The sequence below is a fragment of the Eretmochelys imbricata genome, chromosome 10 (genome assembly GCF_965152235.1).
Source record: "Eretmochelys imbricata isolate rEreImb1 chromosome 10, rEreImb1.hap1, whole genome shotgun sequence".
Lineage (NCBI taxonomy): Eukaryota > Metazoa > Chordata > Testudines > Cheloniidae > Eretmochelys > Eretmochelys imbricata.
The window spans coordinates 50,859,728-50,875,665 of record NC_135581.1 but is presented as its reverse complement, the minus strand read 5'-3'; the positions used below and the strand labels follow the sequence as shown (position 1 = coordinate 50,875,665).

At 42.7% G+C, this 15,938-nt stretch overlaps 1 protein-coding gene across 1 annotated transcript; it reads left to right on the top strand.

Annotated features, from left to right (window-relative positions):
• Positions 1–1,351: 1,351 nt before the first annotated feature.
• On the top strand, positions 1,352–14,366 carry CRABP1 (cellular retinoic acid binding protein 1). The gene is made up of 4 exons (XM_077828747.1): positions 1,352–1,595; positions 2,259–2,437; positions 5,423–5,536; positions 14,316–14,366. The coding sequence occupies exons 1-4, from the start codon at positions 1,352–1,354 to the stop codon at positions 14,364–14,366; spliced, it is 588 nt and encodes a 195-aa protein (XP_077684873.1).
• The last annotated feature ends 1,572 nt before the right edge of the window (positions 14,367–15,938 follow it).

Below are 15,938 nucleotides of genomic sequence, written 5' to 3'. Positions count from 1 at the left end.
GGAGGTCTGTAAATAACAGCATGCAGTCAAATCTTGCTCATTTTACTTATAAGACAAGGTGGGTGAGGTAATATCTTTTATTGGATCAACTTCTGTTGGTGAAAGAGACAAGCTTTGGAGCTTACACAGCACTCTTCTTCAGGTGTGGGCTCTGTGTAAGCTCCAAAGCTTGTCTCTTTCACCAACAGAAGTTGGCTCAATAGAAGATATTACCTCACCTACCTTTTCTCGATAATATCCTTGGACCAACACAGTTACAACAACAGTGCAACATTTTACTCATGTGAGTAGTCCCATTACACTTATAAGGTGAGCAGGCTTGGGCCTGGTATGAGAGAGAGAAATCTTCTTTTGCTCTTCTGATACCTAGGAAATGGAGGGATTAAAAGCAGCAGCTATGGAGAAGGAAGCATGAAAGACCTCAGACAATACTTATCTCCTGAATACTGTATAGATACACTTTACCAAACTCATCTCTCTTTCAAATACATGGGAAATAGCCTGTTGTGATGCTTTTTCAAAATGTGTGATTCTGCAATGGGCGCTGCAGTTTCTGATGCAGCTGGAATAATTTCCAGTTCTTCAGATCTTGCCCTGCCGTTTCCAACACTGCATGAAGACACATGGGAAGGGGAGACACTTTGGCAGTGAGTAGTGGATTAATTTCTGTTACTACCCTGGGCTAACTTACCCTAGGTGAGTAAGAGTGATTTGATGCTTGATTGTATGGAGTCTCATGGATGGGATGGGGATTTATTTAGACCGGAGGGAATAATGGATTTTTTCAATTTAGGGACCAACTGAAAAATCTGGAAAAAGAAATTGTTGGTTTGTTTTGAACTGAAACTGAATTTCTTTAGTTCTCACTGAAACAAAAAACCGGGGAAAATTGGTTTGTGTTTGGTGTTTTGGGTTTTTCTGAGGTGTGTTTCACCCTTTCCTTGTTTGTTTGTAATTAGCTACATTTCTGAGTCAAGGCCCATTTCCGTGTCTAGGTTTTCTGGACCAGAAATATTTGGTCAGGTTCATCCCCTTACACCAGCATGTGTTTGGCCCATGTGCCTGCAAGATTGCAGGATTCTAAAGGGACCTTTCCCCCTTTGGGAGGCTGAGGAGCTGGCACTGGAGGAAGTAATGTGTCATTCTGGCTATACCCTGCCTGCCTCCCTGGACAATGCCCCAGTTAAAGTCCATCCTGGGCACTGTTCCTCTGCGGATCCCCCTCTGCCTCTTCTCCTTTCAATAGCTGGTGAATCTCTAGCCGGCTCCCAGCTGCAGGGCGAGTGACAGTTGGGGTCTCCCTTTGGGGAGCCCCAGGAGGTGGCTAGCTGGCTGAAGGCAGGGCGGGCTGATGGATGGATGGATGCTGCCGAGTCCCACGGGAGGAGAGGTGGAGGGGGGGGGGAGTGACTCACACAGCCAGCGCTTCAGCCCGCCCCGCTCACAAGGTGCCGGAGCTGAGAGCAGCCAGAGCCCGGGTCGCTCCGTCCTGCCCCGCCGCCGCGCACGCCCCGCCGCCTCCGACATGCCCAACTTCGCCGGCACCTGGAAAATGAAGAGCAGCGAGAACTTCGACGAGCTCCTGAAAGCGCTGGGTAAGGAGCGGGCGGGGCGCGCGTCTGCCCGGCGCCGGCAGCCGGGACACGGGCTGGGGGCTGCGCCGGCGGGACAGGGACGCAGCCCGCTGCCCCCGGGGAGTTAGCAGCCCAGTCAGCCAGTCTGCAGCCGCGTGGCTCGGCCCCGAGTGCCGGCTGCCTTCTCCCCGCAGCCGCGGGGCGCGGGGCTGCGGAGACCTCGCCGCACGGAGCGGCCGTCCGAGGTGCTAGCCTGGGAAGCGACGTGCCGCCGGCAGGTGGCTACCAGCCCGCCCGGCCCATGGCGAGCCGCTCCGCCCAGCCTCGCGCCCCAGGCATTGCCGTCATGGGCCGTGCCAACCTGTCCGGGGTCGGAGTGATTAACGCACCTGCAGGGCTGTGCCGAACGCCAAGCCATTCCTGCCAAGCCTGCTGCTAAACGCCGTCACGTTCCTGAACCCGAGGAGCCGGGGCAGACCTATTCGTCCCACTGATTAATGCCACGTTCATAATTACTAGGGCCACCGTTTCACTAGCGATCCCGCTACGAAATGCAATGCAATGCTCTTAATAACAGCGCTAGAGCGGTGAACAGCGCACCATGCCCTACCGCAGCGCGGCGAGCGGTGCTGGAGGCGCACGGTTAGGTTAATGCTCCGCTTCCTGGTCTCCCCCTCTGCCCAGGTGTCAATGCGATGCTCAGGAGAGTGGCGGTGGCAGCCGCCTCCAAACCGCATGTGGAGATCCGCCAGGACGGGGACCAGTTCTACATCAAAACGTCTACCACCGTCCGCACCACTGAGATCAACTTCAAAGTAGGGGAGAGCTTCGAAGAGGAGACTGTGGATGGCAGAAAATGCAGGGTAAGGGCGAGGGAGAACTGTGTGTGTGTGTGTGTGTGTGTGTATACAGCCTTGGCTGATGGTGTTTTCCCAACAGAACCCCACTCACCTACCCTGGTAATGGGAGTGGAGTAAGAGTCTGAATAGAACACAACAGACCAGAGGTATGATCCAGCAACGAGACAGCTTCCCCTGTGTCCTAGGAAAAGCCCTTTGCTCTCCCAGGGTGGATTTATCTGAGATCTCGGTAATTTTTATATGCGGCAGATAGATACATTTCCACTGGCTCAAGACAATGGCATTGCCGACTTTACTCGGTCTTCTCTGCCTCCTCCATCCCTAATCTGAACTGTTTGGTTTTTGGCCTCAATCTGGCATTGTTCCTCAGGGAGGGCAGTTTAAAATTAAAAGCAGCAAAAAATATCAGGTCCTGAAGTAAGGAGCTCAAGATGATTTTACGCAATTCTTCTCCCTAACCCTTGCATGCAGAAATTTTTCTGATTGCTTTTCCTTCTCTCTATTTTAACATGTCCCTAGTGGTGAAAGAGATTTCTTGATGTCTGTCTGTTACCATAACAACACACTGTGGATGAGCAACTAAGATCTCTGCCTTGAGTGCTGTGCAGGATTTAGTGGCACAAACTTGCTCATAACTTTTATCCTAAAACAAAACAGGCTAGGTCTCAAATAAGAATTGCAGGATATTTTTAGCTTTTTCCGGACATTCTTTTATCATAGTTCAAACATATATCTTAATTTTTTGGATAGATATTAATTGCTTGTATCTTTGATCTAATATTGTATCGTGATACTTAATTTTATGTAAACTTCAACGGCTGTCAATTGTTATTACACCACTTTCTTTGTTCAGCGTTATCTTTGAGATGCCTCATCTGTTTGTTTTGGTTTGGTTACTACACTTTACTCTGATGAGAAACTCTGGGCCTGATGTTTCCATTGCTTTGTACCTTGTATAGTCATTTACACTTGTGCAAAGTGGGTGTATAATACTACATTCTGATTTAGTTGCAGCTTACATCCAATTTACACTTATATGAATACACAAGACATAAGGAAATAGAGAATTGGTACCTCTGTGGTGGCAGGAGGGGGTTGTATGAAAAAAGTTCACACAGGACCAGGTTCTGATGTCCTTTACTCTCACTGAGTAGCATCTTGTTTCCCAAGTAGTTCCACTGATGTCAATGACACTACTCACCAATGAAAGTGCTACTCAGTGTGAGTAGTGTCATTGATATCAATGGAACTACTTTCAAAGTAAGATGCAACTCAGCGCAAGTAAAGGATATCAGAATCTAGCCCCCCCCCCCTTCCCAAAGTAATATTTTAAAAAGGCAAAATAGTAGCAAAATATTTCTGATCATCCCAGGACCAGCTTCTGAGTTCATTTGCATTGATGTAAATCTAGAGTAACTTCATCAAGTTTAGTACAATTACTATGGATTTAAACTGGTGTAACTGGGAGCCTGATCCTGGGAGATCTTGAGCACCCGCAACTCCCATTGAATCTCTAGGATGAACAAAACTATCAAGAAATATCTCACTGGTTTTGTTAATTTCTTTCTCTTGGTGAAAGTAAAATGGAATTTGATCATCCAGAACACACAAATATTTGACTCCATTTTAAATGAAAGTTTTATTGCTACATATGGAAAAACAATAATTATTGCTTTGAAAGTGGGCAAATTTTTAAAATGTAGTTTTCAGTAAAATGTTTTCCATGTGTGAAATTATATGAGTGAATTATATTGCTGAGCTCAGTAGAAAATTGAGCTGTGGCTATGATACAGAAATTGACAGAAAAATAACATCATAATATAGTTTGCAATACCCGACAAAATAGCTGAATGTTTATAGATCCTGAAACACTTTACAGGAAAAGAGGGTCTTATTCTGCAGTCTGACTTGATCTATTTTTCACACAAACAAATAAGGATTCAGGATAGTTGGAATGAAAAGCATAACATGTATAACTCTGCCATATTGGTTTTAAAAGGCTATAATTTTGAAAGAATCATTGTTCTTTATATAAAAGAAATAGCGAATTTTTATATAAAAGAAAAGCTTTTTCCTTTGGAAAGTCAAGGAAATGTTGACTTTAATTTTTTTTATCATCACAGACTAATGAATATCTCCCATGTGCTAGTTGTAAAGCGATTACTTGTACATTCATTATGGGGCATCCTTCTGCACAGCTGTTCCACTGCATTGTGGAATAATAATTCAACACTAGGAGGAAAAGCAGTGGAGAACCTGTGCTTGCCTGCTTGTTAAACAGTATGAAATGCCATGATTTCTCACCTCAAAATAGCTTTATAGTAATAATTCCAAGTGCTCTGAAAAAATGTCCTAGTGTATTTCAGTTTTCAGACCCTCCCCCATATTAATTTTTAAAAAACCCCAAAATATCCAAATTCTAGTGCGACTACTTTAATTTAGTTGCTGTGTACCCTGCTTGTTAGAACTATATGTTAAACATACAAGTAACCTGGAACAGTGCCATATAGAATAAAGATTATAAGTGGCAAGTACTGCATTATTTATTATTCCAAAATGTTACATTTGATTCTAGCTGCTTTTATGCCATGAGGTGGTAAATAACATGTCAGCTCATGCCAGATCTTTACAAAGATGCTAAGTTATTACATGTTAATAAATGAAGCTTCTCAGTTCTCACCATTAAAATTTTTATGAGAATTAAAGGACTTCTTAATTTGGATGCACGGAAATAAACACAGAGTTACGTTGAGAAGTCATATTTGAAATTATTCTTGTTAATTATATGTATATATCTCCAAAACATCCATCCCCAACCTTTGTTTTGATTTTACTGCTTTCTGTTGATATGCCTTTCTCCCTTGCTATTATCTACCATGTGTTGCTCTTTTACTGCAGCAATTATTCTCTGTAGTGTTCATTGTTGTGTCTCTCCCTCATGCTGCCAGGGAATATAATTAATGTTACTAATGGTTTTCTTGCCTGCAGAGTTTAGCCACTTGGGAGAATGAAAACAAGATCTATTGCAAACAAACTCTTATTGGGGGAGAGGGTCCTAAAACATATTGGACTCGGGAATTAGCTAACGATGAGCTGATTTTGGTAAGACCCTTTCACCCTTCCAGTGCATACATTGTACTAATAGGTTTTGTTGCTATGTAATCGGACTGTTACTTTTTTCCATTAATTATTGTGAAACACGCTGCTTTATATTAAATGCATTTGAAAGGCCAGGATGCTCCTAACCCTCTTTAGTGCAATTCACACACAATGACTTTTTTTAAATCATTGTTCTCAGATAACTTACCAAATTATATCATGTTCTTCTGTTTTAACTGCCTCTAAACACTTAGTGGTAAAATAACCATAATGTGCTAAATCCAATTCTATAAATGCAAAGTAACTCCAGTAATTTCAGTTGTAATTGCAGATTTAATCAACGTAAGTGAGAGCAGAGAATTTGACCTAATTTCTGGAGAACTGCCTGCTTTGATTTACCTGGAAATCTATCCTTTTCCTTCTCCTTTTTTTGGTACATGTGTTATTACATGCTTCTTATCACATGGTATATGACAAAGGAGTGCCTGGCATACTGTTAGCACTATATAACCTCCCTCCGATAAGTAGGAATATGTCACCACATCCTCTATCACCTCTGACTCCCTGCTCATCTCTGAACTCCATTCAGAATTGCCCTCTATTTTCAAGATTCCTGGAATCGCTCTTTCTTATGTCTGAGCTCAACTATGTCCAGCTCCAATCAATCTGCTTCTTCAGTCCTTGTGTTCCCTCTGTCCACTCCTACATAACACTCCACACTCAGGCAGGAGCAGGTCAGCAGTTCTGCCTCATGTATCTGGAACTGGATCCCTCCACCTGAGCCAGTGAGGATACATCTACATAGGATACATCAAAGACCCGAGGCACAGCCACAACTGGACTGGGTCAGCTGACTTAGATTCGCGGGGCTCAGGCTGTGGGGTTAAAAATTGCTGTGTAAATGTTCAAGCTCGGGCTCGAGCCTGAGCCCTGGGACCTTCCACCCTTGCAGTACGGTGTAGATGTACCCGCAGTCAGATTCAGTCTATTTACTTCTCCTACAGTTGTCATCTTGGTACTGATATCCCTTCTCTGAATCTCACCTCAGTGCCCAGCCCTGCTACAACTGCAGCTGTGATCTGTAACTGGCTAGAGACATGGTCACTTCAACTTGATTACAAGTATCACAGTTAAACTTGTGCCCACACAGTAGCCTTTCCCCCACAACAGCAGTTTGCACATCCAGAGTCACTGCATTGCCTGTTTGTATCAGTGCATTCTGGGTAAATCCAGTAAGCTATCCCAAGGATGGTCCAGTGGTTAGAGCACTAGTCTCCGCTGTGGGAGATCCAAGGTCAGTTCTTGCTCTGACACAGACATCCTGTGCAGCCATGGGCAAATCAATTAGCCTCTCTATGCCTCAGTTTGCTATCTGTAAAATGGGGCTAATAGCAGTGCCCTATCTCACAGGAGTGCTGTGAGGATATATACATTAAAGATTGTAAGGTACTCAGATACTACAGTGATGGGGACTATATAAGTATCTTAGATAGAGAGAACAGTACCTCAGCCAGGGAATAGAGTGTCTGGAGGACATGCTGTCTGGGATGGAGGCAGTCAACTGACTTATAGCACATACAACAATGGGGAGGGGATTTTTAGTCCAGAACACTGGGGCATACCTCTGCTCTTACGAAAGATATCAATACAATCTAACCTTCATGTAATCCAGACAGAAGCTCTGTTTTTTAAGATTTCATCTGAAAGGGGAAAAAAACAACAACAACAGATCTGACCCTGTGTAGACAAGAAGCTTTTAGAATGTTAAAGTTGTTATTTCAGATAGTGAGGAACAGTGTTTCTAGGAATGGGGTGGATGTTATTAGTGAAATCACACTGGTTTCCATAAATATGAATATCCAGATCCTTCTGTTTGTTCAACTCTAGTAAGCCTTTATGTTACCCAGATAGCTTAGGAAGCGGGGAGTTCTACCCTCTGTTTCATACCTTTTTTTCCCTTTTTTTTTAACTGATACAAACAGAATTTATTTCCAACTGTCATTTTTCCAACTCTCTAACAAAGCATTTTTGGATTTTGTCATCTAAGCAACCTACTCACGAGGCATTTGCAAAACCAAGGCCAACTCTTACAGTACAAGCAGGAGATCCGATTGTAATGCTGTCACCTTCTGCAGCCACGACACAAACTGACCCAACTGGGAAAGGAGAGTGAGGTTAAGAAACACAATATGGACTCATAGAATATAAGGCTAGAAGGAACCATTGTATTCAGCTAGTCTAACCTCCTCTATAACCAGAGGCCATAGGACTCCCCAGAATTAATTCCTGTTTCAACTAGAGCAGTGTTTTTCAACCTTTTTTCATTTGCAGACCCCTAAAAATTTTCAAATGGAGGTGCGGACCCCTTTGGAAATCTTAGACATAGTCTGCAGGCCCCCAGGGGTCCGCAGACCACAGGTTGAAAACCACTGAATTAGAGCATATTTTTTAGAAAAATATCCAATCTTGATTTAAAAAGGCTTTCTCTCTTGAAGGTTTTTGCTTGAACCATAATGACTGGGAGCTGAAATTCGCCCTGGTGCAATTTTCTGCAAGCAGCGGTTTAAAGCTTAATGTATCCCAGCTCCAACCTTCTTCTCAGGCCTCCCTCCTCTTCAACACCCCCTTCTCCTATAATCCTTCCCATAGCTCCCCAGTCAGTTTATCCCAGCTCCCTTCTAGCAGAGCTGGAGGGAGCCCCATTCCTGTGCGCCTTGGGGGTCTCTGCAGCTGGGATAGCTGCCTTGCATGGAGCAGAACCTGTGCTGTAGTGTATAAGCCATGCAGGGCTGGTGCCTGATCCTTTGAGAAGACACAGTTCTGAGTTTTTTCAGGTATAGCATCATACATTTCACACCAAGGTGAATTTTCTTTTACATCTGTGTTTTGTGTTCCCAAAAATGATCTTTGCTCTTTGTTCATCTTAACTTGGGAAAGGTGTTATTGGTACGTCAAAAATAAATCTTGTTCGTCTAAGGCCTGATGGTCTATGGAGGCAGGATCAACCCCCTGTTTTGCAAAAGGTCACGTTAACACTTTAAAACTCTTTTTTAAAAGATGCTTTCTCCAGTATTATTTATAGTAATCCCATTGGAAATGTGGCAATGGAGCCTTCATATTTAATAGCATTATTATTCTATATCACAGACTTATTAGTACAGGGTTTCTCAGAAATGTTAACATGGGGGGGTTCTTTGGTTTTGGGTTTTTTAAGTATTGAAAACTTGGATTTTAAATACTTTTGAATAAAAATGGATATAAAGGATTACATGGGATGTGCAAACAAAAAGGGAGGTGAGGAGGGAACTTGTCAAAGTTCAGATTTCTTACCTGGAGAGTATCCTTAACTATCCTTAACTTTAAATTAGACTACAGATACAGGGCCAGATTCTGATCTTATTTGCACGAGAACACTATTCACTAGAGTTATTTTGAATTTATATCAGTGTAATCAGGACCAGAGTCTGACCCAGCATATGTATTTCATGTACAGGTCTAAAAATGAAGATTTATGGTTGAGGTTATTTTAAAATAAGGTCTTTTTTCCTTACTTCCTAATTGTGAGTCTATTGTTTTTTGCTGTTATTGCGCTTTTCTGTGACCTTAATGAGCTGTCAATCACTCATGCAAATTAGGAGGGACAAAGGGTCTGCTCTTACCCAAAATTAAAGGTTGCTGCCTTCAAATATTAGCGGTTCAAATTAAATAATTTATCTTCTATCTTTTCTGTGTTGCTTCTTTCATGACTGCTCAGCCCCTTATCTGTATCGCAAATGCTGTATAGTAGATGATTTCTGAAGCATGGCTTTAAAAAACAGCTTCAAACCAAATTTTGCACAGTTCACATGTCACACAGGGGTTCTCAGAATCAATTTTAGCAAGGGTCAAAGATCAGAAGTTTGAGGGGTCTGAAGCATTGTTTCTATTCCCTTTCCTCTCCCTGGAAAATTCATGCTATAGTTGATTAAAACTGGTGAACTGTGAAGCATAGATGAATGATTGAACATTTTTTAAATGATATTTCTGGATTCTGAAATTAAACATGGCAGGTAAGATGGTCCAACCCAGATTGGAGAGAGATCGCACAGCTGAGTGCCAAAGTGTGTCTGTGTGGGTTTAAGCCTTGGAATTAAACCACTTAAAGGTTTAATGCTTCCTATATTTTAAAAAAGTCTGATCTTAAGTAATCAAGTGGAGGGTCTGCTCCCCAGGGCTTAATTTTTGCTGGGGCTTGCCAGTGCTGAGCCCCTACCTCTAGGCTTGGCAGTTCATAGCTCCGGCAACTCTGGGCTTGCTGCATCAGTTATGAATGTAAAAAAGATTGCTTTAGCCCCAGCACCTCTTTCATTACAAATTAAACATTGCTTCTCCCACTGAAGTCAATGCGGGTTTTGCCATTCACCTCAATAAAAGCAAGATCAAGCCCAGAATCCAGTACCCATCCATGTTTAAGTACTGGAGATACCTAAAGCATTATTTGAATATGCATCCTGTTGTAATACCATTTGTAATACAGCTGACTGACTGATACAGGTATTTAATCATATAAGTTAGGAGATAGAGTTATCCATTGGATAGACCATTGGACTGCAAGTCAGGAGATCTGGCTTCTATTCTTGCCTTTGTCACTTCCTGTGTGACACTGGACAAGCCAACAATTTTCAAACTTGGGTATTCTAAACTTAGGCACCCAAATAAGTGGCCTGATTTTGAGAGGTACTGAGCATTGACTTTGATGGGCACTATAAATGGTAAAGAGGACAGGTCACTGATACAGAGCAATCTGACTCACTTGATAAGCTGGTAACAAGCAAATAATATGTCTTTTAATACAGGTGAGTGTAGATGCATATATCTAGGAACAAAGAATGTAGGTCATACTTACATGGCGGGGGACTCTGTCTTGGGAAGCAGTGGCTCTGAAAAATATTTGGAGGTCATGGTGGATAATCAGCTGAACTTGAGCTCGCAGTGTGATGCTCAGGTCAAAAGGGCTCATGTGATCCTTGGATGCATAAACAGGGGAATCTTGAGTAGGAGTAGAGAAGTTATTTTATCTTTGTATTTGGCACTGGTGTAGCCTCTGCTGGAATACTATGTCCGGTTCTGGTGTCCACAGTTCAAAAAGGACGTTGCTAAATTGGAGAGGGTTCAGAGAAGAGCCACAAAAATGATCAAAGGATTAGAAACTAATGTTAGTGACACAGTCATAGACTCCAGGAGCTCAATCTATTTATCTTAACAAAGAGGAGATTATGGGGTGATGTGATCACAGTCTGTAAGTACCTTCTTGGGGAAAACTATTTGTCTGCTAGAGGGAAGAGCCCATTATCAAAGATATAACAAGATCCAGTGGTTGGAAGCTGAAGCTAGACAAATTCAGACCGTAAATCAGCTATATATTTTTAACTGTGGGAGTAATTAACCATTAGAACAATCTACTAATGGCTGTGCTGGAACCTCCATCACTGGCCATTTTTAAATCAAAATTGAATGTTTTATAAAAGATATGCTCTAGTTCAAACAGAAATTGTGCTGGGGACGTTCTACAGCCCACGTTATGCAGGAGGGCAGACTAAATGAGTACAATGGTCCCTTCTGGCCTTGGAATCTATGAAAAAGCTGTGGAAGTCTCTCTATTCAAGTACTGGGGACCTGAGCTAATGTCCACTGATGTCAATGGGAGCCCGTTCATGGACTTTGATGTGCACTGGATCAGGTCCTGGGTGAAATTGCAGAGTGTGAATTGATGGATTATCTCATTCTGCAGGAATCAGGGCCTGCAGCAGAGCCAGGCTCCAAGCAGCCTCATCACTAGAGCTGGCCAGCAGCAGGCTGCCTGATTGGCCATTCCATCTGATTGGCTGGCAGGGCTATGTTGTAATTTCTGAAATAATAAATTTAAGACACTATAATAATTTACACTTAGATACAGCACCTCCCCCAGCACTTTACAAACATTCAGCCTCACTGCACCCTTGTAAGGCGAGTTTTATCCCTATTGTACAGATGGGGAAAATGAGACAGAAAAAGGCTCATGACTGTTTGCAGGTTATACAGTGAGCTAGTGGCAGAATATATTTATATAAACAAAGTCTTGAATTCCACCTATTATGCTGTTATGTCTCGACAGAGCTGATTCCTGGATTCCTATGTTTCACAGGATAGCTCTCCTTTAAATTTGTACTTGCTAGACAGAAGCAAGAGACTGGTTAAAAGGCAATTATTTGGGTTTGGATCCAGATTAAGTTTAGATGAAAATTTAGGTTTGAAGTTTATGAGAAAGGATGGGAATATCAAAAACATCTAAGGGAATTGTGTGCCCAGTTCCCATTGATTACAATGCGTGTTAGGTGCCATGTTCACATGGGCCCTTTTGAAAATCCCACCTTTGTCATTAGCATTGGTTTCAGATTTGACAGTGCTGGACTCTTCCAAGATGCTTTTTGGAGATTTCAGCCCAAGACAGGCTGGACTGTCTGTCTCGATTTCTACCCCCTTGCATAATGGCATTCTTATGAGATCTGCTGTGCTGATGAGATTTCTTCCACATCTCTTCCAAACTAGAACCAAAACCTTAGGGGCAGATTCAGACGGAGAGACTCTCCTGTCTCCTCAAACCACTCCCCATCCCTAAATCCAATGAATTTTAGGGCAGGGGGTTGTGAGATTACAATCCCTCAATCTATCTGTACCTAATCTGTGGGTCTGGATCTATACTGTGCAGAAGTCTAGTCAGAGCTCTTCTGAGTCTCCATTAAAGTTTATTTTCCTCTGTCTAGGAACTGTTCTCATGGACCAGCACTGTGCAGAACTCAATGGGCGTTACATGTAGGGAAGGGCTTCAAGATCTGAGTTTCTTGGTAGTTTAGAGTGGAATGTTAAATTGATTTAAGGCTTGATTGTGCCATTCTTATGAAGGGGACCACTTATATGATCAGTCCTGTTGATTTTAATGGGACTTCTCACAAGACTAGATGCTCACCAATGTATGAGGTGTACAACTGTGTCCTTAACATGTATCTGTGAAGCAAAGTCATGTGTAACTTTAAAGAAAAGGAGTGCAGAAAGTATGAGTACATGTCCCTCCAACACATAACTTTCTCTGCTCAACAATATGTTTTAATGCCATTTCACTAATAATGCTACTATGCTAAACTTTTAGGCTTTTCAAAATTTTCCAACATGGGTGCCTAAAGTTAACAACTTAAATCCACTTTAGGCACCTAAATAAGTAGCTCTACTTTCAAAGGGGCTGGAAATCAGACCACTTATTTAGGTGTCCAACTGTGGATTTAGGTGGCTAGCTTTAGGTACACAAGTTTTAAAAATATGAACTTTACCTATAAAATATAAAACATCAGAGCTAAAAAATGCAACACATTCCTATAGCATCTGAGAAACCACATAATCTAGACTGGCTCTTCAGGAAAGGAACAATGTCTAGCTCTGTTTGAAGGGTCATGTCAATGGCACCTGATAGGTGACTATTAGCAAGTAGTCTTCTAAATCCTGTGCAAACGTGTTTGATCTCTTTGCATGTGTAGCTAGGGAAGAAGTCTATAGGACTTTTGTCCCCTACCTCTTGCAGAGAATGTGTGCACAAAGTCAGTTTTATTTTGTTTTATTTCTATTAGTATTATTTTTATTCTAGTAGCACCTAAAGGCCCAACCCCCATTGTGTTGGGCACTGTACAAACATAATAAAAAGACAATCCCTGCCTCAAAACTCTTATAATCAAAATAAAATTGCTTAAAAACATCACAGTAATAAAACTCCTTCGGGGTACCATTCCTACACTCCTTTTTCTGGCATAGCTCCTGCTTAAGTTATCTGGCATGTGTGCATATTTTTGCAAATGTTGTCAGGAAGCCATGTTAAAGTGGGGTAAATCTGGTGGGGTATTAGTGTGCAATGCTGGATTATATGGCTGTGGGGAACTGGTTGAATCCTTTAACTGCTCATTTGCAGGGAATGAGTTTGCCTCAGACAGATTCCGAGTCGATAAGTGTCCATGTCAGAAAACATCAGCAGAATTGGCAAGTTTATTGGTAGACTCAGCAGAGGGGCCGAGGATCGAATGGGCATTGCAAGGAGACTAAGCTACCCTCTCACTCCCAAAGGAGAAAGCTCCAGGTCAGGGTCAGGACTCCCCGTCAGAGCAGTGTGGGGATACTCACATTGATGCTGTCTACACTATAGCTGGAAAAAGAGGATTTCAGTCTGTAGGTCTGTCACGTCAACATCTTGCAGCAGCATTATCCAATTACAGGTTTTATATATATAGTGGTATATATGGACCAGATCTTCAGCTGGTGTAAATCAGCATTGCTCCATTGATCGCACTGGTGCTACACTGATTTACACCAGCTGAGGAACTGGACAGCTAAGCAGTCAGTCTTGTACGTGCAGTCAATCTGATCTGAATCCCACCCTAAACACCCTTAATTCAGACAAAGCCATTCAAAGATTGTGACTGTTTTCAAATATAAAAGCCTAGTACATTCCAACTTCTCTTGCCATTCACAAATGCATGCCAAGAAACTGTAGAAAAATTATGAGGTTCCAGGCTATTTATCTCTCTGACAAACTTCGTGTCTGGGAAAGAGAACCACCTTCAGTATATTACCCTTTCAAAACTTACGTCTTTGCTTCGGCAAAGTTACAATTTAATGTCTGCTATACCACTAGCTACTATGGTAAAATTAACATACTCCTGAAAAATTGTATGTAATTTTTGCCTATTACCTCTCTGCTAATTGATTTCTGTTTCTTTTCAAGACTTTTGGTGCCGATGATGTTGTGTGCACAAGAATTTATGTAAGAGAATGAAGAACACCAATTGACTTGTCATCTGGGATGGAGTGGAGGATTAAGAGGCAGCCGTTGTGAGAAATCCTGCATAATGAATATCTATGTGTACTGTTACTAATGCAGCGTTGTATGTGACCAAGTGTGTCATATCAGAATCCCTATCTGCTGTTAAGTGTATTTTGATTTTGTTTTGCATAACAAACATTGTTCCTTTTGACTCTTATGCCGTCACTTTTCTGTCTACTTTGTATTTTGTAGTTACAAATTTGTATCAGTTATTAAATTTATTGGGCATAACTCACAGCTGTTTTGTTAGTTGTTCTGGATTGAAAGCCCAACAAAACATCTAGGGCTAGTATGGGCCAACTGGACACAGCCCCATGTAGGGGCAGTGCACCGTCCCACTGACCCTGGGAAGTGCTGGAGGCTCTCTGCATGCCTTCCAGAGCTCCCCAATGTGTAAGGGGAGTGCACAACTGCTCCCCCTTTTTAAGGGATGCAGCATGCTCCCGCAGAGCCATGGCTCTGCTTACTCTCTACCCCTCCACACCCCCTCTAGGGCACTATGAGGGAACAATCTCTATGCTGCTTTGAGTGGAGGGACTGCCGTTCTGTTGCAAGCCATGCGGTGTGGGGAAAGCTCATCCCACTACATTTCCACAATAGAGCTAGGCAGGAACTACCCTTTTCACACTGGCATCAGTCAACCTTCCCCAGTGGTGACAGCCATTAGCCACTCACAGTAAGACCCCCAGCTTAATTTAAAGGCAAACAATGTTTTCATAATTTCTCACAGTGATTGCTGTCACACCAGGACATCTTGGATCTGCCCAGAGAGCAGTCAGACCCAACACACCTTGCCTACTATCCTTAAAGGGTAGAGCGGAGGAAAGCCTACTGAGACCCCCACCCCCACTGAACTTTTCCTTTTGTGGGTCACTTATAATGCTGAGAATTTCTTGTGGACCCACGGCATCTCTCAGCACCCCCTTCCCGCTCACTACGTGTGACTCAGTATTTCAACCTGTGAAGAGCCAGAAAGGGCTTGGTGGACCATAGCTTGAGAACCACGGAAAGTATCTCCATGCCTACTGAGTGGAGCTCAGACACCAGCACTGTTACGGTTTAGATCCAAGCTGGAAGTATCTTCAGGGCACTAAGATGTAAATGAGCCAGGCACTCCTGTTTTCTTCACAGTCTCCCCCTCCGGTATTACCACACCAAATGTTGCTCTTTCCCTTTAAAACATATATAATGAAGTGTCCAGGAAAATGGAATAGAAAAACTGGCTATTTCTATCCCAGGGAGTTCTTGCGAACAAACTGCCAACACTGTTAATTAGCGTGGTGTTTTTCTGATGGGGATAAGAAAATTAGTAGCTTTTAGAAATGCATCTGTGGGTAAACCCTGCTACAACCAATACCCACAAAAATGTACAGAGCTACATACCGCTGCAAATCTTGCATGTCTTGTGTGGCTTTCAGAGCATCCCACAATGTGCCAGGTTAAAAATATCTGTCTATCTGTACAGAATCTCCCATGTCCTCAATGGTCCTCTGGTATCTGAATGAGGAATCCCTGGGTACTCTG